The 24,157-nt window shown below is 39.1% G+C and overlaps 1 protein-coding gene across 2 annotated transcripts in view; it reads left to right on the top strand.

Annotated features, from left to right (window-relative positions):
• GALNT7 (polypeptide N-acetylgalactosaminyltransferase 7) overlaps window positions 1–23,421 on the top strand; it is a 76,737-nt gene extending 53,316 nt beyond the window's left edge. The window contains exons 4-12 of one of the 2 annotated variants that reach the window (XM_050896448.1): window positions 4,189–4,319; window positions 4,575–4,654; window positions 6,871–7,053; window positions 10,133–10,250; window positions 12,185–12,307; window positions 14,375–14,593; window positions 16,776–16,874; window positions 18,235–18,363; window positions 21,090–23,421. In XM_050896448.1, the coding sequence (XP_050752405.1) occupies window positions 4,189–4,319; window positions 4,575–4,654; window positions 6,871–7,053; window positions 10,133–10,250; window positions 12,185–12,307; window positions 14,375–14,593; window positions 16,776–16,874; window positions 18,235–18,363; window positions 21,090–21,227 (1,220 nt within the window). In that variant the 3' untranslated portion in view covers window positions 21,228–23,421. Of the gene's footprint in view, window positions 1–4,188; window positions 4,320–4,574; window positions 4,655–6,520; window positions 6,704–6,870; window positions 7,054–10,132; window positions 10,251–12,184; window positions 12,308–14,374; window positions 14,594–16,775; window positions 16,875–18,234; window positions 18,364–21,089 lie in introns of both variants that reach the window. The other variant, XM_050896449.1, reaches the window with a different exon arrangement.
• Window positions 23,422–24,157: the final 736 nt, after the last annotated feature.

The following is a 24,157-nucleotide window of genomic DNA, read 5'->3' as shown; positions in this document are numbered from 1 at the left end:
TTGAAATATAGAACTTTACTTATGCTTTCTGCTAATATATGAATGGTTAGCAGATACAGCTAGCCTGGACCTAACATCCAGCAGACCCTTGTCTCTATATTTCCCACACTTCATTTTCCCAAATAACTTTCTTGAATCAGAAAATTCAGTAAAGCAAGCTCAAGATGCAATTTTCTCATGCATGAGTGACTGGAAAACAAGCACGGACTGGAATGGCTCTGAATACCTTGCTGCAACTATACTGTTTCACTATAATAATTCTTCAAACTGCTTTAGGCTATTACTTGGTAAACATAATTAACTTAATTTCAATAATTCAAATTGCATTCTAGATGAAAAATGGACGAGAGAGTAGAATCTTGCTCCACTTCTTTCTCCCCAGAGAGAAGCATGAACTAGTACGGGCTGCGAAGCGTGCCAAGCCGCCTGAAGAGATCTCCAGTTGTTAGGAGAGCTGCAAAACACAAACACTCTTAATCACAGCAGAGCTGCTGGTGGCTTTTTGCTTTTTCAGCTAGAAGAAAAACAGTGCTGGCAGCACAGATACAGGATTTTCTCCGTCCCCACCTGCTTTCAGACTGCACGCTTCATATCTGCCTTTCCACACAGCAAAGAGCATCTTACGCTCTTTCAGACCAATGTTGAGGGACACAGATGCTGGACTGGGTAGACGTTTGCTCGCATTCAGTGTGGCTGTCCTTATTTCTTAGCCGCCACCTTCTCCAGCGATATGAAATTAAAATGGAGCATAGCAGTTGCAAACACTTCTGAAGGCTGGCTCATAAAGAGCCCTGCCTGTTGTCCTTTACGAGAAATCTTCTTCCATCAGAAGGGAGTTACAGCTGCACAGAAGCTTATATATGTTATGCCTCACAGGGAGGAACAGTTGCAATGCTTGGAAAATGTTCTTTTCATTGTAATTCTTTGTATAAAGTCAGTTGGGAGCAGTCTTTTTGCTGAATGACACTCTCCCTTCCTTCCTTAATCTCTTCTGCAAACAGCGGGGCTTGACTGTGGAGAACTGTGTGGAGAGATGTGCTGAGTTCTGCTCAGGCATTTTTTCCTTTGTCAAAGCACAAAGGGAACAGTAACAAGAAGATGACGCCAAGCTAATTGAGTGATGCTATTTCTGATATTTTCAATGGAGACCTCTGTATTAATGCATGTTAGAGGCCAAGAAGTGTTGTAGCAGCTTCTACTGCAGTGTCGGTGTGGCCACACTGCTGCACGTAGGAGGTTTTTTCCGCCAGTTTTTCTTGTGTTTCTTGATAAAAAAAGTTTATTTTACTTTGAGTGCTAGCTGTGTGGAGGATACAGCTGTTCTGGAAGGGCAATGAGAATTCATAACACCAGATTTTCTGAAGCTCCCTGCAATTATGGTTGTGTATATAGGTCTTCAATGACTACTTGTTATGTATTTAGGTACCAGCTTTATTTCTTTCTGAAGTATAGAGGTCAATATCTCAGCTGGTGCAGCTCGCTTTTGTAGCCCATGCACCTGTAAAGAGTGACTGCGAGGTAAATAGCAGTGTTCCTAGTAACATTTAAAGGCTTTGTCTACCTTTTGCGTTTACTTATTTTTTCTTTATTACTATCTGTATTTCCCACTGGTGCAGCATCCCATAAGACAACCAAAGGGGAAGTAATGAGCGTAGACAGGTAACAGTATTTTTATTAACTTGTTTAATGGTGCTTGCAGTGGGGAAACTGAAGCATTAATCAGTGCTTGTGTTAGAGCTGAGCGCCCCACGTTAGTAGTATTACATTGTAAGGGACTCAGAGGCAGCTGCTTTAGGAAGGACTTCTTATATCATTTTTCTAGTTCTCAAAACTGACATCCATGAGGGAAAAAAACTGCTTTCCTCTTCCTCCCTGCCTTGCAATCTGCAATGCCTAAGATCTTTTGGAGAAAGGACGTGTTTTTAAAAAACATGATTCATGCTTTAATCATGCACTGAGACATGAGAGAAGAACCCAAACAAGGGAAGACCAGATTGGTGGTTATAATATTTTAAAAGGTAAAATATACATTTTTAAACAAAAAACAGAATGCTGTAAGGTTGTTGACAGATGTCATAAATACACGTTCTAGGTGAACAAAATTTAACACTGGCCAAACAGTATTTCTAACTGTAAAAGTATCAGGATTTTATACACTACTGTCATGCAGGCTTTGTAGTATGGGAAGGAGGGAAAATTCAGTTTTCCTGTGGGAAAAAGCACTTGCTGCTAGCCTTGGCACGGTTTCAGATAATGGACTGCAAAGTCCTGAGACTTGTACTGTAGAAAAGCTTTACACAATCAATATGACAGGTTTTTACAGCTCCCTGTGAGCCTTAGGTAGTTGAACATTTGATAACTAAAACATTTGGTTCATAGGCAGGAGAGCTGGAAATAACTTCAGGTTTTAAATCTTTAAAACATTCCTGACAGTTCTTCTGTAACATGTACTTGGAATTTGTAGAATAAATAATGGTGGGATATAAAGATTCGCTTAGTACCACCTCAGTACGACCTCATAACTCTGTTGATTTTATCCTATAAAAATTTATATCACAGCTATCATATCATATATTCTATATATATTACATGGCAAGTTATTCTGTACAGTATATGTGATAAAATTGTTCTTTCTCTAGTTTGATATTGATGTATCCTTGAAGTTTTCCTAACGCACAAGGATTTACAAAAGAAATTGTAAATGTGTGTGGGAAAGGAGAAGAGGATATGTAAAACTTTTAGTTGAGAAAACTTTCTTTTATAAAGGTGAAGAGGAGGCATAATAAGAGTATTAAAAAATAGTGGCTTCAGAAGATTGTTCCTTGGTAGAATTACTGAATTTTCAGGTTTGGAAACTTCACTTCCAAAAAACCCCATTTCCATTTCATTTATTTATATGTAGCTTTTGTTTAAACTAGAATTTTTTTAATACTATTGGCAAGACTATAAAACATACTGAAACGTAAGTTGCAGCAAACTGCAGACTTCAATCATTTTCATTCAGGGCATGGAAAATGTTGCTGCTGAAGCAACCTGATGGCTTGTTGCTGCTGAAAGGGACATCCTTCTCCTTCCACCTCTGCATGTCCCCTCTCCTGTTAGATCAGCACAGGCATGGCATCTAGCAGCCCCTCAAAGCTGGTGCAAACCAGTGCATGGATGCCTCAGCTGTAGCTTAGGTGGCTTATTTTGGTTCCCAACTGAGAGAAACTGAATCTGTAGGCAATTCTTTTGAGCCTTTCAGTACAAAAATAGATTTTAAATGAACACCAGTAGTTAAATCAGCGTAGCCTCAAATGGCAAGCGCCTGACTGCCAGCCCTTCTGCCTTATCGAGTTTTCTCAACAGAATCATCTGTGCAAAAATATTATGCAACACTAGCATCCTTTTTTCAAATTGTGTGGTAGGAATGTGGTTTCCAGATTAGTTTGGCAAAGATCAATGTGCAAATACAAATCTGTAACCGTTTAAGCGTAGCCCGTCTTGATTGTTATGTGGTTACTCATCCCTTTACTGACCAAGTGCCTTTGGCTAAAGGTTTCCAGTCTCATCAGTACGGTGAGCCACAGCTCATTCACTGCAGTTCTGGCCCTCCAATTATTATTAATTTCGTTAGAAGATTAGCGTAAGACCACCCCAAGACCAAGAGGGAACAGGTCTAGATGAGGGAGGGCAATAATTTGAGTATTGTGGGTTTCTGTCTCAGGTTTCCAGATTTAATAGACTGACAGAAAATTTTGTGAGGCAGAGAGCGAAGAGAAATGTTTAACTGAAAAGTGGTGCCTTCAACTGTACATGTGACATTATCTGATGAGGAAGGACCATGTGCTGAAGCGTAGAAACTTCTCTGCCTGGTTGAAATACAGGCGAAGACCTGAAAGCCACCATGGGATATACTGAAGTGGCTGGGAATTGTCCACCCAGCTCCCCTGTGGTGTGGCCAGCCACTTCAGCTGCTTTTTCTTCAGATGTGCCAGAGACAAACCTGTGCTGTGAAGTCAGAGAGCTCCACGTCTTGATCTCTTCAGTTTTAGTGTTTGTGAGCGGTAGTACGAGCAGTTGAATTAAAGATTCTCTTAAATGTCTGTAGATATTTTTAAGTAGAGTTGGATTTGGGTTGTATTAAGAGTACAAAACTGTTTAATAATAGACCTCACCAAAATAATTTTTTTCTTTGTTATTTGATAGCGCACTTAAAAGAGAGGCTGGATGAGTATATTAAGCAGTGGAACGGCCTTGTAAAGGTATTTCGAAATGAGAGGAGAGAAGGTTTAATCCAAGCAAGGAGCATTGGAGCCCAGAAGGCTAAACTTGGACAGGTAGGAGCCAGTTCACACGCAAGTCTGTCTTTTTTTCTTTTTTGGGCGGGAGAGCTGGTGATGGTTCTATGTTCAAATAGACATGTAGAAATGTAGTATTTTATTATGGATACTGTTTTAAAAAGAGATTAATTTTACTGAAGTTTCATTTTTTTGCTTATAATATGAAAGTATTTTAGTGTAAATAAGCTTAATTAAATCATCATGATCTCGTATACAGAAATACAAATGACTTTTTTTTTTTTTCTTTTGAAGGTTTTGGTTTACCTTGATGCCCATTGTGAGGTGGGAATTAATTGGTATGCTCCACTTATAGCTCCTATATCTAAGGACAGGTAATGTTCTCCCATTATTTCCAGTGTCTGGCCTCTTAGGAAGAAAAAGTCACAGTAACAAGCCTCACTTTTCAAACGATAGTCAATATGTTTTATATCTATATCAATCTATATCAAACTATATCAATATTTGCTGTATGATGATTTTATTGTCTCCCAGCATAAAAGCTATGTAAGGAGGAAGGAAAATAGTCAGGCAAATAAATCTCTGGATAGTTTATTTTAATAGGCATACTGAATATTTTGCTTAGTATAGATTAAATATAAGACAACCCTTTTGCAACAATCTGAGGGACTGTTATAAAATGTTTTCTTCTGGCTGAATAAGGAGCCTGATTAAACAAAATAACTAAACAAAAATGTGATTTTTGGTAGAAGAAAAGTAGCAGTAAGTGTTTTGATTTAATGGGGCTTTAAAGCCCCTGTGATCTCAAGAGTTTTATAACTTTCTCATCTTTGGTCTTGCAATATGGCCTTATTTGTTTCCTCTGAAGCGCTTTGGAGCATTGTCTGTAGCGAACCGAGGCCAGCACTTGGGCCTGTCTCTGCTGCAAGCCCAGGCGCTTGCTAGGAGTCAGTGGTGGAAATGCCTGCGCTGTGTGCATGGGATCTGCAAGAGGTGACAGAGGAGGGAGATCCCCAGGGGCTTCATTTCTTCCAGCTGTTGAAATGCTGTTGTTGCTGTGTGCTACCGTGCTCTTAGCTTGTCTGGGGGTATGTGTGTTTAGGAAACTATGTGCTTGTTTAAACTCTTTAATCCCATAAAATAACCGCTTAATCCTAAAAACTATTTGTTAACCTGTTGTACTACTAGAACTTTCTTGAAGAGGTGGGTTTTGTGTGTTTTAAAGGCTGTAACGCAGCTTCAAGACTATATTTGGGCTAGGATACTAGAGGGAAGATGGAAATGCTTGTGTGCTTCCTTCGAGTGTGTGTTACTCTTTTACACGAGAAAGGCTGGTGGGAACAGGCAGCTTTAGAGGCATCCTCCAGCACCGTCCGCAGAAGCAGAGGTTACGGGAGGACCAGCAATGCCGAGGTGCGTGGTGCCGGAGGGCAGCACTCGGCAGCCTTCTTCCAAGCCCTGGTACCCTGGGTGCAGCGTGCTGCCGCTTCTGCCTCAAAGAAGAACACAGCGTTAGCGTTTCTTTTCCCCCCACTTATTTTTCTGTCTCATAGGATTTGACTTAAAAGATGGAAATGCTCCAAGTTTGGTCACCAGGAAACTCATTTGGAAAATTTGGGGAGAACAACAAGATAATGCCTTTTCCTTGGTGGATATAGTATGTGATAGATCACAATGAGGAGCATATTGCAAATCAAACAGGAAAAATTCTACTGAAGACTGTGGCTAGGAGAGCACCAGTAATGTTTTTTTTATCCTGAGAGGCTGGATTTGCGGGGCAGTTGAATAGGACAGAATAGTGAAAATCCATGTTTACACTAGTAAAAGCTAAGAGCTTATCATACTTGTTGACAGCTAAGATCTGATATGAATAGAAATTATGGGAAATAATAATACTGTGAGAACCCTAGCCCTCTAGGGGCTCCTCTGTTGCCTCCAGCAGTGCTTTATTAGAAGACCGATGTCAAGAAGTATACATAAAGCAAAAAGTACTGATAAATTGATACATTAGCATTTCAGACCTAACTTTCCTGCTTTCAGAACCCCTTAAAACAACATAAAGAAATGACTATCTCTTTTTTCTTCTAATGAGGCTTCATTTTTTAATAATATGTTTACAAGTGACTTTTCATATAAACTGCTCTATAAGCTTAATAATTAATGGTGTAAATTTCAGATTAGACAGATTACTCTTCTGAAATTGTATTTTGCTCTTTCTTTCCCTTCTATAAATGTTTCAGAACTACATGTACTGTACCTCTAATAGATTACATAGATGGGAATGATTATTCCATTGAGCCACAACAAGGTGGGGATGAAGATGGTTTTGCCAGAGGGGCCTGGGACTGGAGTATGCTATGGAAACGAATTCCGTTAAGCCACAAGGAAAAGTCGAAACGAAAACATAAAACTGAGCCTTATCGGTAAAGAGAGCTGTTTACATACTGTGAATCATAATGAATAATTGTCTAAACCCTTTCGTTTTTCCCTCCCCCCCCCTCTTTTCCCATGAACTACGGTCGGTGCACATGTGCCATGCGGGTCCTTGCACATAACCGCATCTTCCCTGCCACCATCCGCCACCCTGCAGAACCACATGCACTGTGCCGCTTATAGATGTCATAGATGGCAACACTTATAAGATTGTGCCGCAAGGGGGTGGTGACGAAGATGGGTTTGCTAGAGGAGCGTGGGATTGGAGTATGCTATGGAAGAGGGTTCCCTTGACCAAGCAAGAGAAGGAAAGCAGAAAGACAAAAACTGAACCGTATCGGTAATCACTAAATCACTTACCCATTTCTTTTTTTTTCTGAAGTCAATATTGATCCACTAAAACTTGCATGTACTTCTAGCCTGAAAATCTTCATATTTCTAACCGCACCAGCTGCTTTGTTTAATCAGACCTGTTTGCCACAACGGACTATTTGCTCAAAATACCTTTGCTACCTTGTGTTGCCTCTCCATTCCTGCTCTTATGTGGTTAATAGGGTGCACACTAGAATGACAGGGTTTTGTTTGGCAAAATGAAGTATTGTATGACTTTGTTTCCAGGGAAAACTTTATTTAGCAATGATATTTTTTAAAAAGTAGTGTTGGAAACAGCAGTGCTTATTTAACCATTTGATTTGAAATAACGAGCATGCTGTGAGTATTTATAATAGCTGGTAATGCATAAAATCTGTAGCCTGCTGTCATGGCTTGATGCATGCATACAGCTTGTGGATTATGCATGTGCATCAAAAAAATCCCTTTTGTCATATTTCTCCCACTTGCTTCGTAATAGATCACATCTGACAAAGAAGCATACTGTTTAAGAATCTTGGCTAGATATTTTCTAAGGTCTCAGTATGTTTGGGGATTTTAATTTAATACACATAACATCAAAAAAAAAAGAAAAGAAAAAACCACCATCTTATTTTTTGGGAAAACCCCAATAACTTTCACAGAAGTCTTACCTTTTTCTTACGCTTCGTAGGGGGATATGTTTTCTTCCCAGCAAACAGAAACTGGCTAGAAACCCTAGCTTAGAAACTAGGGTTTCTGGATGGCTTTTCAAGACTGGGAGACTGTGGCTCTGCTGGTTTTTATTACTTTCCCCTTCACACTTAACTAATCGTGTTACTACATTTGAAAGCAATCCTCACATCTTCAGAATCTAATGTCTTCTATTGCTTGTATATATGATTTAAACGTTGTAAGAGCTGATGTTGGTAGTTCCCTATCCTCACCTGTGATTGTTCTCTGCTAAAATGGCAACACATGCAAGGAAGTTACAAAGCTTTGATCTGTTTTGTATACAGTATAAATAATACCATTTTCTGACAAGACTGTCCACATTGGAACTTTAATATTCGCTTAGAGGGGGATAAACTATTTCAAACATCGCTGTTGTGTTCTGTGTTTACCATCCAAACAGGTCTTAAAATCCTTTAAACAGTTCCCAGAAACACAGAACACATGTTCTCAGAATGATTTAAAAGATTACTTTAGTTTTAATAATACTTTCAGAGTTACAATGCTTCTTTTAAAAAGACATTCCCTGCATCTGTTTATGTCCAGGCTGTATGCATTTTGTTGCAGCAGTACCAAGGCAAGTAAGACCAAGTAAAAGTCTTGCTGAAACCATAGCCAGGATTGCTTAGTTTAAAAAGAAAACAAACAAACAAAAAAACCTCAACAGATTAAAGAACAGAAACAAACTTTTTGTACTGTGAGAATTGCCCCAGGACTGAATCCTTCTTTCAGTAATATTATGCTTACCTCTTCATCCTATAAAATAAACTACTGAGCTTATGCAGATTTTACTGTGGTCTTTAACACGCTTGACAGCACGTTGGAGGCCAAGACTGAAACTTCAGCCTCTACACTCGCCAAGTCTTTATGGTGCTGAGGAAAGCCAAAAATGCAGGAAAGCCACAGGGCTGTGCTATGCAACGTGCTTCTCCCTGCTGTGCTCGCTGGCTTCCTACCCTTTGAACCCCTGTGATGCAAAAGCCGTGTTGGTGGAAAGTACAGTAGGCAGACAAGTCAAAGGGGACATTTAGGAGTAACTCAGCATCTGATCAGGTGATTTGGAGAGCAGCTAAACTGATGACCATCATACTTAACTCAGCTGATAGATCCAGCAGTTCTGTTTTTGTTGTTGCCCTGACCCTGCTATGCGGAGGGGGTATATGTTAACCCTACGGGTTACTTTTTCTTAAGCAGTTCTCCTCCAGACATTTATGTGCAGAAGGGAAATACGTAATCATTGCTCTTAAAAGGAGCACCACTAAGTTAAAAATCTAATGGAATGAAGAGACTGAATAGTGCTAGAAATGAGCCATCTCTCAATAATTTGGTCATGAAGGAATATTTCACTTGTGTTTTACGTGGCTCACCAGAGCGATCTGGACTTTGGGATCCTCCTCATTTCAGTGCTGCAGATCATCTGAAGTCAGAAGGAATTCACTTTTTCCTTACCAGCTTTTTTTTTTTTAATTGCCAGCTTAGTAGGAACTCCAGCTTGTATGCATTAGGGTTTTTATATATTTATTGATCTTCATGTGAAAAATGCTTGGTATGTGCGCTGGAAATGGCTTAACATATCCTACTCTCTATTCCAGTGTGAGCAAGCTACCAAAGAATTTTGGTTAGAGCCATTCTGCAAAAATGCTCTAATCCAAACCACAACGTCTTTTTAACACATTAAAACTTGCTAATTGAACCTTGGCATACATGGAGGGATTTACAAAGCCATTTAAAAAAAAAAAAAAAAAAAAAACTAAACCAAAATGGAAACCTTGTACAACTTGATCCAGGCCCTCTTAAAAATTTCGCTGAGTATAATGAAAAGTGTCTCATGCGGCAGTGGTAGAAAAAGAGCCAGAGGGAGAAGACAGAAAGGTATCGTTTAGCTGGAAAAACTCTGTTGCTTGTTTAATAGACAGTAAGTTTCAATGTGGCAGCTCCTCAGAACGTAAACCTAAGTCTGCTATGCAGTCTCATCTGTTATCTCAAAAACTTGAACAACTTCCAAGAGAGAAATGTCTTGTCACACTGATTCTTACCTTTTTTATTTTAATAGAAGCACACTAGCTGGCTGAATGGATCATTCCGACCAAAATTTTGTAAAATTAAATTTAAAAAAAAACCCACAACATAATAAAAACTGTGACTTCACTAGAAATTGTACAGGTGTCACTTCAGAAAATTGCTGGAAGCTGATGACAAAGCTTTATGATTTTTCAGTGTATTGCCATTTATCTAATCTTCATTATATGTTAACAGTGAATTGCTTCCTTAATTAATGCTTTCTCCAGGTGTTACCGTATCCTTTTGGCAGAAGGAGTTATACTGTCTTCCTCTTTCAGGTCCCCTGCAATGGCTGGTGGATTGTTCGCCATTGAACGCGATTTCTTCTTTGAACTGGGTCTCTATGATCCTGGGCTTCAAATTTGGGGTGGTGAAAATTTTGAAATTTCTTACAAGGTAACACCAAAAATTGAAAACTAATTCAGTTTAGTAGATCTTTTTTCTGTAAATACTTCTGTTTGGAGTTCAGCGAGACGTACCTCTGATTTGCACCACCTCTGCCTCATGAAACCCAGAAGGTTTTGTTGTGAGGAGATGTTGTGGCAGAGATGTGTGTCCTCAGTGTTTCCTTGTGGGCTTTGGGGCAGAAGTGTTCAGAGAGGTGGCCTAGTGCTGAGACCCGAATGCTGAATAATCTAGATTTTGTTAATGGTTTGGGATCATGTACTCCCCTAAATATCTAATCTGAAACCAGACTGGCAAATTTGATGGGGGGGAACTGAGTGCTCTCATGGTGAGTATAGAAAAAGGTTTTTTCTAATGGAAATGATTATAGAGAACAAGTAGCACTCAGTTTATGCATAGATGTCTGTAAAGTATATAACGATGTGACAAAAAGTAATCTGCCCTGGTTTCCTCCTCCATACCATTTTTATGGGTGAAAAATGATCTCATATACTTTTCAAAATTTCAAGAACTTCTTTACAAGAGAAGTCTTCATAATTGAAACACTAACTGCATAATTCATAATCACTGCAGAAGATTTTATTTTCACTCCTAGGCATATGCATGCTCTTCAGTTAGCAGGAAACATAAGATGATAATCATTAGCTTCTTGTAGCTTCAGTATTCATAATGACACAAGTGGCAGACAGCAGGAATCTGTCCCAATTAACAAATAAAAGTGGAGACATCTAATATCCTCAGCAGCGATCTGTGAAATCGTAGCTGAATTTTACTAAAAGTACATTCAGAGCTCCCCTAGCTACTCTTGCTTCTCATGATTTTGAGGAAAGCTCTGAGCGTACTTGCTCAGCTGTAAATCCATATGCAAAAAGTAGTTATTGAGGATGTTACACACACAGGGTCTTTAACCTTCTAATTCTCCATCTTGCTTAGAGCTAAATCATGATTGAAATTACATACACTAGTTTTGTAATTGAAGTGCTGATTATGTAGAGACCTCCAAATTGGTTTCATGTAGATCACAACCAATCTTCAGAAGAGCTAAATAACGTTTGTCAGTCTTGTATGCTGACGCCTAGATAGCAAGTATAATGGCCTTGCATATATGAGGGATTTTTTTTTTTATGAAACTTTAAGAAAATTAATATGATGTTGCAATGAAGGAAGTAAACTATTCTGCCCATCTTCCCTAATACTGTTAAGTCATATTTTTAATCTGGAATTCGGACTAATTTGGAACATCCCCAAAGTTAGCTTGAATTTGGATTTGATGCTACATTTCAAACTCGTCAAAACTATGAGCAACTAAATTCAGATTTAGGTATGTTTTCTTTCCCCCATAAGTGGATTATCCGAGGACGTGTGGGAGGGAGGGAGTTTCAGAATGGTAATACGTTTTACCCATTTTTTATTTTCAGCTACTATAGTTAAAGAAAAATCTGTTTGTACTTGGAACAATGAGTTAGCAAAGACATCCTTATCTCCTACTAGTCTTTATTAAGAAAAACTTAAATGTGATGGGCATCTAACCAAAACCCATCTTAGTGATGGTATGTGAATTGCTTTAATAAAAACAAAATATTATTAATTCTGTCATAATAAAAATTATCCCGTTCCAGATTTTGTGCACTCATTCATTCCTGTTGTTTTAAAATAGCAATGGAATGAGATGGCAAACTTTTTCAAAAGCTTTTTTAAAAAGTAATTTAGTTGTGTAATTTCATGGCTGAGTTGAAGATGTACTCAATGGCTTTTCATTTCAGAGACCTATTATGTTTATGCTTACCTCTGAAGCGAAAATATTTAAATATATCACACAGTATAGTAAGAAAAGTAGTTGACATTTCTTCCATATTTTATCATCTATTTGTCTGTCTTAAATTCCTGTGCATATATATTAATAATACCTTTGCTTTAACTTGTAGATCTGGCAGTGTGGGGGAAAACTGTTGTTTGTTCCCTGTTCTCGTGTTGGACACATCTATCGTCTCCAGGGTTGGCAAGGAAATCCACCCCCTGTGTACGTCGGGTCTTCTCCTACATTAAAGGTACTGTTTTGCTGCAACCTTGAAGGTGGTTTTTCATTTTAGATAAATCTATTTAAATGATCAGTAGCAATTTAGAGAGCACTTCATCCAAAGCTATTTAGTGTCTAAAGCTAAGATGGTCATCACCACGGGAGGGAAATCTTTGTGCCAATCCCACTGTTATTAAGCGCAGAGATTCCTGGAACCCATCTTCTGGCTCCACCCACACCCCCCACACCCCCCCCATCTTTGAGGTACAAATCACATTCCCTGTTACTTACTCTCAGCACTCCAAGCCTTTGCTGCGCTGTGCCCAACTGAAGTACGAACAACTAGTAACTACAGCACACTCCTGGAGATGATGATCATGGGTTTGAAATCTCCCTTTGGCTTGATAGGGTGTGATCCTAGGCTGAGTTAGCGAATGCTGTAATCTAGCATCTCTCAGACCTTTGTGGCTGCATTTGTTAATTAAGAAGCAGCAAATGACACTTGGGAAAATGGCATGCTCTGCACTTCTTCATAAAGGTTGGTAACTCCTCAGGCACCTTGCAGGTTCAGAAGTGTTGCTCAAGCCATGGTATTAAAAGTAGACGTCACCTCAAGAAAAGAGTGAGCCAGGTGTCTGTATCTGAAGAGAAAAACTGAATCAAGAAAAACTGTTTCGTGTAAGTTTGCACCTACCAGCAGGAAGAGAGACAACCGTCCTGTTAAGGTTTCCTATTGCCTAGCTTAAGCTTTCTCTTATGCAGTGTTTTGACATTGGTAAATCCCATTCCCAAAGACCCAGTTCTTTGTAAACTCCAATCCCAGAGCCATCTTCCTAGACATTACCTGTGACAATGACTACTGGTAGGGTTACAGAGTATGGCTTGAGCCAAGCTAGCAGTTGGTTCTGTTGAAAAGGGAATGTCCCAGCCTAGTTTAATGGTAGAAAACTAACCTGGCACCCCCCCAAAAAAAACCCGCCTCTATTAGTAATGTGAATTGATTAACATTTTGATCAAGCAACCACTAGGACCAGTACAAGGGAGGGTAGGGAGAAATGGGCATAGCTGGGAGTAGAGACCGAGCAATGGGAGACAGGATAGCAAATGATAGCTCCATTGCTCAGTGCAGGCAAGGTGTTTGTTTGCCTTGTCTGAAATTACAAAAAACCATTTCACTCTTCTGAAAAGCTGATGAAAAATATTTACTGTGTATCTAAACACCTTACATGAGTCTGCTCATCTGCTTACTGAATACAACAAAACACTGCTGAGTGTTCTTAAATACTAAGTTGCTTCTCTGTACAAGGCAGGATGCAGGAGTAGCTTTCTCCCTCTTTGGGCACCCTCCTATCCCCATAGTAAATGTGCTCTTTTATAGCTTTGTTCAGTTTATGCTGGATGTGGATTAAAGTAAAACTCACAATAATTTGTGCCTTTAGTCAGATCTATTAAGACTGTTTTAACACCAGGTCATTAATGCTAGCAGAATTGTACAAAGTGAGGTGTGCATCTAGAACACGTACAGGTAATATAGAGATAAGAGCCATCAAAGAGACTGAGAAGAAAGATGTGAGGGAGAGACTTGTTCACCAGGTGAACTATCCATTTTTTCCCCTTCTCCAAGCAGCAATAAACTACTTAAGAAGATAAAATCTCCTTGGTGTGTCATAGCTGACCCGTTTAAGACTTAATTTTTTCACCCTTAGTGGACTAATGCATATCATTCTCTGTATTAAAACTGTGAATAGAAACTCTAAATTGCAGCTCTGGTACACAACAAATGATTGCAACATTTTATTGCACCCATAACTGAAGAGTCTTTATTTTCAAATAAACATTCTCTAAACTTAGAAAAAGACTTTGTACTCTCATTAAGCAAGCCCGTTTATTTTGCTGGCTTCAGTCCTAAATTGTCATTTGAAAATAATATGTATGTGTCTTGTATAATCTGCTGTAAGTGACAAATTATTAGTGCTATATAATAATGTCATGCTGTCACTTTTTAAGAGGACAAATCCTTAAATTTCTGGAATTAACATGCAGTTGCGTCTGACCTGTTGTGTGTGCTTTGAGGTTGCAGCAATGTTGTTCTTCACAGAACTACGTCAGAGTTGTAGAAGTGTGGTGGGACGAATACAAAGATTACTTTTATGCCAGTCGGCCAGAGACAAAAGCGCTACCCTACGGAGATATATCTGAGCTGAAAAAATTCCGTGAAGATCACAACTGCAAAAGTTTTAAGTGGTTTATGGAAGAAATAGCATATGATATAACTTCATATTATCCCTTACCACCTAAAAACGTGGACTGGGGAGAGGTAAGTACAGCATGTAACCTGTATTTATTTTAGGAGCTTTTTTTTTTAAATTGAGAATTCAAAAGGAAGTGATTGTTACTTGACATCGATCTGAGAACAGGCTCTTTGATTACTGATATACTAAGGTATATGATACTAGCCAGAGCGCGATAGAGATACAACCCTAGGAAAAAAAAATTATATATACTTTAAGATGTGCCGTTTTTTTTAATTAGCTCCATAGGTCTTGAAGGAAGATCTTATCTCTAGACCTGTCTTCAGTTATGTCTAAAGCTCTTTTTTCCATAATTGGAATTTAGGGGTTTTTAAAAGAAAAAATGTAAATCCTGTGTGTGTAGGAGTATTGGCGAAGATTGATAGGTGAAAATCTTTTTGTGTAAAGGCCTAGAGAATAGATCATGAAATCCAAACGGAGTACATTCTGCCTATGTTTGCTAGCCTGGGATGTACTCATACAGTTACAGCCTCAGTAAATCCCTTATGTGCATGTAATAATTTGGTATGATTCCTTAACAGTCATTTCCAGCATTAGTGTATATGAGTATGACTTCGCTAAATTAAGAATGTGGTTACAAATTTGGCATTTTCACGTGATTGACAGAGAGCAACAGCATGTTGCCAGGTGAGTGCGGGACACCTCACTGAACCCTGCCCGTTTCGTTCTGGCATTAGCCTACACCTTGAGGAGCTCTTACTGCAAGTCTCCTGCCTGCGTTCAGATTTTTTTTTTTTTTTTGCCCTTTCAGTTGGTTCCAGCCTTGCCCTGTCTCTCCTATTAATTTCACTTTTGCAGATTGTGGAGGCAAAATCAGAAAATCATCTCGCTAGCAGAGAAGGACTCCTGTGTCCCACCAAATTTAACGACCTTCTTTCCCAAGATATGATGGACCCATTTTTGTAACATCAAAAGAGCGTTAGAAAGTACAGATCTATGCTGTTTCCTATGGCCAAGAAAGTGTCATCTCTAATTTCTCTGAGGAATTAGTGATATAGAGCGTGTGCATGGTGGAATGGGGTACAAAGAGTCTTGTATCTGAGAGACCAGGTGAACAATGCCACCTTTCTTTCTTACCTAAAAGCTAGCACAAAGCATCAGTTACTACATTAGCCTTAGACCTCCTTTTGAATCCACATAAAGGGTTAGGAAGGCACATTATATATTACTATTCACTGAGGTGAAAGTATCTGAAGAGAATAAAATAATAATGACCACCTTGTGGGAAATCATCCCTGATAAAAGCGAGTGGCTCTGGTGAAGCAACAGGAAAGTCGGAAGTTCAGAGACTTCTCTCAAGTTTTCTTCAACTCTTCTTCACTGGCTGGTAGTTATCCTGCATCTGAGAAATTCCGCCCCCGCCCCCCCCTCCCCATTTGTAACACCACACTAATTGCATTTCCAAACTGTCGGGAATGAAAGTGTGGGGTTCATCTTCCCTGACACTCTGGAAGTCAGGTCTAAGCTTAGTCCTCCAGACTTTCTTCTACCGTCATGAAGAAGAAAGAGGCTCTGGCAAAGAAAATGGGTCTGGAAAGAATGTTACTTGTGTCATAAAGTCTTTGTAAAGCTGTTTGTTGGCCCGTCTGAGAAGGGAATGGGATAATCAGCAGTTGAGGCATGCTTTCTGACAGGACTTTTGTTCTTTATCCCTATTCCTGTGCCTGCCCCTCCTCAATTTTATCTCTTTTTCCTGCGTAATTGCTGCTCCAGAAGGTACATCTGAGCAGCCAGGTCAGTGGGCTGTGCCTGGCTGCAGTTAATAACTGCCGTGCATAACTTCTCTGCGTCCCATTTCTCTCATCCACAAGATGAGAGCAACTTAGCTGAGCTCCTGCTTTATTTATGAAGACCTGGGAGACTGAACATGCTTTGACAGAAGATTGAATAAATTAAAATACTTGGAAGTCTTACATTTCGGTGTCATTAATTTGGAACTGAGCTTTGCAACTCTAGCTTTATCAGTGTACTCTAACTCACATAAGAGCCTACAAGTTAGCATGGGCAGCTTGAAGCTCCATCTCCCAGAATGGTTAACATCAGTATTTAAATTTCATGCACAGGTTTGTCTCATATCTCTCTGTGAGATACCTGTTTCTGGTTTGAAACATAAGTGGGAATTTTTTTAACTCCTTCACGCTTATTTTTTCCTTGAGACTAACTTAGAGTGCAAAACCTCTTTTCCAGGTTAGAGGCTTTGAAACCTCTTACTGCATCGATAGCATGGGGCACACCAACGGTGGCTTCGTTGAGCTTGGGCCGTGCCACAGAATGGGAGGAAATCAGGTAAGGAGCTTGGAGGCAAGTCTGAAGGAGAACCGCTTGCTGTGGATGATAACAGGCTGGTTTTCTGTTAAGCCTGTACATAAAGTCACTTAGATGCCAGCTACAAAGGAGGGAGTTAGGGATTTTGCATAAGCATACTGAGATTGCTAAAATATGGGAATCTGAAAATATCATTTCAAACACAAACGGTACAAAATTGAAGGCAAATTCATAATCTCTTCTTCAGTGAAGCAGGTACGTGAGCGTGTTTTAAAGCAACCATATCACTACATTAGAATAACTGCAGCTCTTAGCATTGCTGCAGATTCATCATTTATCTTCACTTAATAATTAATCCTTCAGGAAACAACCCCCTTACTCGCTTTGGCTCAGTTATTTCACAAAGTTGTTTTGCTCTAATGGAAGTATAAAACATTTCTGTGCAGTAACTCATCTTCCACCACAGGAGACAAAAAATTGAATACAAATTTGTCTCTGTTTCATTTACAAATTAATTGGCAGAACATGATTACTAATAGATGGTTGCAATCCAAGCTGCTATCGTGTTTGACCTGTATCTTCACAAACCTACCCACACTACCACACAAACATGCTGTTCTGTCTTTACATCTCCTTTTCAGTTGGAAAACTTTCCAGAATTTAAAGTCCTTATTTATGCTGATGTAGACTTGAACCAGGCAAGTTGTCTGGTTCAGCAGACAACCAGTTGTCAATCAGCAACCAGCTGTCATAAAATCACATGCAGGATGATGCTTTTAAAAATGATATTTGGGTTAGCTCTTAGTAGCCCCTGGAAATGTCTCTTTTATTTTAATATTTGATGAAAAAGTTCCCTAAACTACTTTTTCTGTATCTGTTACCCCCAAAAACCCTGTAACAATTATTTCATAAGAAGTAGTTAGGATAGTCTTTTTGTATCTGGATGCATTAGTTTGATTTTCTCCATGGGTAAAATGCCAAAGTTTTACTGTCTTCACATGAAATTACTGTCCAGGACCAAGGACTTGCTACCAGACCTTTATAAAGATAGTGGATTGTTTGGCCATCAAATCATACAAAGGCTTTTAATCAAACACTTTCAGAAGTCTCCCAAATAGGAATCCCTTTATTTTTATCATTTTTGTCTTGCTAGGTAAGTTTCTTAGCCTTCTAAATCCTACAGGAAAGTTATCCATGAAATTGAGTGTTGTGATAGTAAAAGTGTGTTACATCATATAAAATAAAGAACATTCCTGAGAGATAGGTGTAGTAACACTAGAGAATGTTTTGAATGATGCAATTTCGTTGGTATTTTCAGTGTTTCTAAAATACTCATTATTTTGAGTCAACTGTTAAAAAGGTGGCGCTTTTTTTCTGTTAGCTTTTCCGAATCAATGAAGCTAATCAACTCATGCAGTACGATCAGTGCTTAACTAAAGGACCGGATGGATCCAAAGTTATGATTACACATTGTAATCAGAATGAATACAAGGATTGGCAATACTTCAAGGTATGTAACAGATATATAGCAGAAAAGAAATTATAATTTGCATCCTGGGTTTTTGCACCTTCTTTTATTCTTTTATTATTTTATGTATATCTGAAAATAAAGATCTACGACAAGGTTAACTGAACCAAATAGAGTAAATTGTTAATTGTGCATTCTCGGAAATCCATGCTTGCCGGGAAAACTTCCTCTAGGGAAAGAATCTTTTGCCAGCGTTCTAGTTGCTGTCTTCTGTAGCAGAATCTCTAAGGAAAATCTCATGAGGCTACATGTGCTGCCACAGGTATGTTAGGAGTTAGCACTTGTCTCAGGGGAAGCAAAGAGGATGTCCGCTACCAGTGACAGAGTTTCTAAAAGCTTTTAGTGCCATCACCCTCTGTGCTTTCTATCAAGAAAGTTTCTTTATCTGATGTACACTGTGAGAAGATTCCTTAAATGCTGGGCTGCATTTAGCAGCTAGGGTCAATATTAGATCTAATTTTTGGAGGTCTAAATTGAAGTGTTGCTCTGTGTAAAGACGGAAGATCTTTTTAAGCCTACATAGGATTAGGTAAACATGGCGTTACTCTCTGCCTTTTTGTGTTGTCTTTGCCTTCTTCAGTGTTTCTTTTTCCTGTTCATTAGCCATTCTCTAATAACATGCTCTGTTGTGAATTCTGGGTGTGGCACCATTATAATGCTATTGCAAAATCTATGAATTTTTAATAAAGACTTGGAATGTTGGCTGGTATACATGCGAGGGCTGCTACAGTCTATTTAGTCACTACATCTGTAAGTCCTCTACTAATACTAGTTTTGAAAGTATTACTTTAAAAAATGTCTAAGGTTATATTCTGTTTGTCTCAAAAAATGAGACTGAATAGTCTAAGGGTGATGTTATCCTTGGATATAGCCACACACAACTTGGTTCTGTGTCTAAGAAACTATTCTGTGTTGATTTTTCTTCAGTCTACCTAGCATATTGCATATTTATTAATTCATTAGCTGGTTATCTGGATTGTGTTTGTCTAAAAGATGTAGGCACTGTTGAGTGCAGCAAAATCTCTTTGTTATCCTTTAAGCCACTCCACTTTTTCTGATATTTGCATAGAGCTAGGAAATATCAAGCAGCATAATGCCATTTCCACCCAGCTTTCTTGTGCCATATAGACAGACAAAATGCTTTAAACCTGAAATCTAAAAATCGATAAGCAGTGTTTCGGTGCCTGCCGACTTCTGCTTTAATATTGGAATAACGTATAGCACTTGTTAACTCTCCAGCCATTCTAGTGTGTCCCAGCATGTTACTTGGCTCTTCTCTAAGCATTTCTTTTATGCAAGAAGATCCATTTCCTCCACAGTGGTACCAAGTTGTGTAATTGTTTGCTTATTACCGCAAGTTATAAGGAAGCCCAGTAGGCACGATCTGGGCTATAGAACAAAACACCAACTGGCTTCCAGAAGAAAAAAAAAAGGGGGGGGAGTGAGAGCGAAAGGACCACCAAGGGTGTGTAACCAAGCACATACTAGAAATTTGGCACACTCTGCTGTGCAGTACAGAGGGTATGACCGTTTCTTCTAATGAGGAGGATGTAAGGAATGAAATGCGTATGAACTGCTGAAAAATGTTGTGGCCTCGTGTAAATGAAAGCTGCCAGGAGATTTTATCTGGTTGGTCGGTTGGTTGTTTCTGGAACGAACATTTGTGTGCCAGTTTGGTGAGCGTAACATCTGTGCTGCTTTGAGCATTGAGCAGTAGCAGGGCTTCGGTGCCCATAAGCAAACATCCAGAACAGGGCTGGCGGTCATCTGCCTGTTGCTTTTGTTCAGATATCTGTTTACCTCTCCAGGTAGAGGACCCCCATGTCTGGCCACATGACAGGAGCAGGTATCGAGCTGAACCAACATTTAGATGTGCACATGCGTGTAGGAGTGACGGGATGATGGAGAGTGTCCCCGTGCCGGGGGGAGCTGGGCGCACGGGGCAGGGCTGCCGAACCCCAGCCCAGCCCCAGCGCCGCGGGTTTGCTTCTGCTCCGTTGCTTTCCACGCTAGATGCAACCGGTCAGCGAGTCGGGGCTGCATCTGGCGCAGGGAGTCAGCAAGCGGGAGAGGAGCCACAGGCCGCTTTGCAAATGTGTGAGACTCGGGCATGGCAACACAGTGGGCGTGGAAGGAGCCAAACGTGCGAGTCTCAGCCTGAACGTGCTAGGCACAATAGGTCTGCAGTTAGGCAGCCTCCTGTTGCTCTGGAGGCCAGGCTTGCTCTCATAGTCTCTTCTCTTCCTTCTACCAGTCAAACAGGGAGCAAAGTTACTGCTTTTTTTTTCCCAGTGTGTTTAACGTTGGTGTTGGGCAGTTGCTTTATGTGAGGGCTAACCGAAGGAGGATCTGCCCAGTGAAGTCAGTTCTCATCTGCCCAGTGAGTTGATGTGCTCGAGAGTTAATCTTTTGTTTTGGTTACGGGATGGATGAAAAGGCTGGAAGCATTTTAGACGCAGTTTTGCTCATTTTCTTAGCAGTTTGTTGCCTAAGAGAAATGGAAGTCATCTCAGGTGGACCTACATGTATCAAACACTTCATAATATGAAGGCTGTGAAAGTCTAAGTTTAACAAATGGTAAAATGAGTATAGAACTGATCTGTTTTGGGACCCTGAAACCGGGTTTTGTAAAGAGCTGCATTGCAGTTGTGAAGAAAATGTTAAAAAAAAAAATCAAACCACATGTTCCTGATGGTTTTGTTTTCCAGAATCTGCACAGATTTACTCACATTCCATCAGGGAAGTGCTTGGATCGCTCCGAAGTCCTCCATCAAGTTTTCATTTCAGAGTGTGACTCCAGTAAAGCAACGCAAAAATGGGAAATGAACAACATCCTTAGTGTGTAGACAGACAAAACCTACCTACTGACACATTAACTTGTACAGGACTGAAAATAGCCTGAAAACTGCTGCAATTATTAACTTTGTACAGCTCCGAGCCTCCTGGCTTGGATGAAGGACATAGAGGAACTGTGATTATTACAATAACATTATCATCCGCAGTTAATGTTTACAAAACTGCTTTACCTTAAACTCTGTAGATGTTTACATCTTTTTGTTTTAAGATGTTGGTAAATTAATGTGCTGTTAGCTGTGTTTCATAGGAACATAGTTAAAAGCGTTGTCGTCTTCTTTGGGATTACACTCAGGGGTCTGAAGGCAGTTTTTTTACACACACACTTGAAAAGGTTGGAGTAACCAGATTTTCACAGAACTTGGTGATTATCAACCTGTTGTATATTTTTATTTAATTTTACATCTTACTAAGCACTGCCACAGGTTATTAGCCAGGGTGGCCTTCTCTCACAGTCATGCTGCTTTTTTGGAAGGTGAATTTCAACATATTTAGTGCCTCTTTCATTTCTCTCTTTCACAAGAAAAGCATTTGTTGGAAATTATATAATGGATTTTTCTGAGCTGTCACCAGGGGTAGGGACCAACTGTATTACCCTGTGTAATTACTGCGTTACCGAAGACAAATTTCTATTGCCAGTTTGGCTGCTCTACTTCGACTGGACGCTTTGTACGGTGCAAGGAAGAGCTTAGTGTCAAGTTTAGTGCTAATGTGGTACATTTTGATGGAAGTAAGCACCCTCGCGATTCCAGTTAAGAATTTATAAGCACTAACTTGCTTGTTTAAACCATGCCTTACATAAAAATAATTTAAAAAACAAAAAAGAACTAAAATAAAGCTGCATAATTATGTAAAACTTAGAAAGAATCCAATGCTTCATTTATATTGTTATTTTAAATGGAAATCACTTAGAGGTGGACTAAAATTTTAATTAGGAAAAAACATCCAGCTTCTTAACACATCTGCGTAATTCTTTACAAGGACATCTGTCAACTAGTTTGGATGCCAGATTTACATTTGAAAAGAGAAATGGAAATCCTGAAACTGTATTTATTCATACTAATTTTCTTCTTATATTTGTCATTGGAAACTTCTCCTGAGGGATTACAAACACAAAATACAACCGCTTGGTGCTATAGTGTACAGAATAGAATGTGAAGAAGTAGTTTCTAAAAATGTTCTGGAAAGGAGTTGATGCAAACTCCCTTAGGAGTATAAATATTTACTCGGAATGAACAGAGAGGTGGAGGAGAAATGACTTATCCTCACTTCCTTATTCCAGATTTTGTGACTGTTAAATGTTGACATCAGTGTACTGATTTCATAAGAGTTATGCCTATAACATGTCACACTATTAAATATGACTAAATACTTCCCTGAAATCTAGAATAGCATTGCATGCAGCTTCCATTGATGTTAACAAGGGTTATGTATCATATTTGGTGACAGAGTTTGATCTTTATAGGGCTGTCTGCACTGATCTATTAGTTTGGGATCTTTCCTAGTTTCTTTAAACTTCTCATCTATCCTTTCAGAGCTATGAAAAATAGAAAATAAAGGAGGGAGAAACTGGAAAAAAAGGAAAATAAGGGTGTGTGCCGGTACTTGTTCCTTGTGTGTATGAAAACTGACTCCATTTTTGTGTGTTGGGTAGATTAATTTAATCATATGACTATGCATAAGAGAAAGAATGATGGCACATAAATTGTGCGGGTGTGCATTTTAAATGGGTATTTTGTGCAATTCATTGAAAGCTGATGCTGTATGTGAATATGAATCTGTATGTGAGACTGAAACCTTACAAAACATGAGATCGTAAGAAGCTGTTGCTGTAATGACTTTTTCCTACTATAGCCGGCTTGGAAAAAAATAATTCCCATATTCTTGCTTTGTAAGTTGATGATAATATCACTATGCATTTCTACATATTTTATAAATTTGATTTATGCAGATTTTGATACACTGTATGTTTCTGTAGAAATTGTATAAATCTTTAAAAAATTTATTAGGGAAAAATCTGGGAAACCTATGTATATCTTACTTATGGGTTGCTGGTTTTTTAGGTGAAGTAAATAAAATATTTGAATTTTTGGGTTTACTATACTTTTACAGAGCAAAAATGGATTATTATCTTTATAGAAACCCCGTATCTCAAAATCTAGACAACTTCAATGTTACAAACTTACAAATATTAAAAGTGTTTTATTTTACTTTGTATCTAGGTACCTTTTCTCTTGTGTGGGGACTGAGGTTTTTTTCCAGTGAAATGAAAAATGAAATTCCCACTGAGAGTTGCCGCATGGACACATTTGGATTTTGGTATCACCTGCCCTGATCTAATTAGGTAGATTTAATGTGCTCGTAGAAAATGAACTTGAGAATGATTTCTAAAGTAGAACCAAAGGTCAAGACTAGTTAGTAGTGTTTTGACTCTATATTTTATCTTAGTCCATTTATGTTTCCACCAACAAACGTGTTTCAATCAAACATTTTTTTTTTCCTGAGAAGATTTCTTAGCAAAAGAGTAAGCAATTAAATCAGGACAGAGAAGACACAAGTTCTGGCCTAAGAGCAAACCTAAATGCTGAAGTCTACAGCACTTTTTTACAGGTGGGATTCTTGTTTCCCAGCCATGTCTGTCAGTGCACTTTTGTGTATTCAGCTTTTGAAAGGCTCCTTTGGCAAAACCCTGGAGGTATAGCAGCGGCCGGTTCATGTAGGGAATACCCATTTATGTACGGAAACAGAGACTAATAGGAAGGAGGGGACATCTTTCTTCATTACCAGAGATCCTAGCACCAGGAGAACCAACAGCACCCTTTGGGCAGTACCAAAGACACTGTCCCCATTGATGGCATCCTAGAATCCATTCATTCTCTTCCCTAATACCAGTCAATCTCCTTTACTACTATCTGCTTCTTCC

The sequence above is a fragment of the Gymnogyps californianus genome, chromosome 4, assembly GCF_018139145.2.
Source record: "Gymnogyps californianus isolate 813 chromosome 4, ASM1813914v2, whole genome shotgun sequence".
Lineage (NCBI taxonomy): Eukaryota > Metazoa > Chordata > Aves > Accipitriformes > Cathartidae > Gymnogyps > Gymnogyps californianus.
The sequence above is the reverse complement of the archived record's forward strand: the minus strand, read 5'-3'. Positions and strand labels throughout refer to the sequence as shown.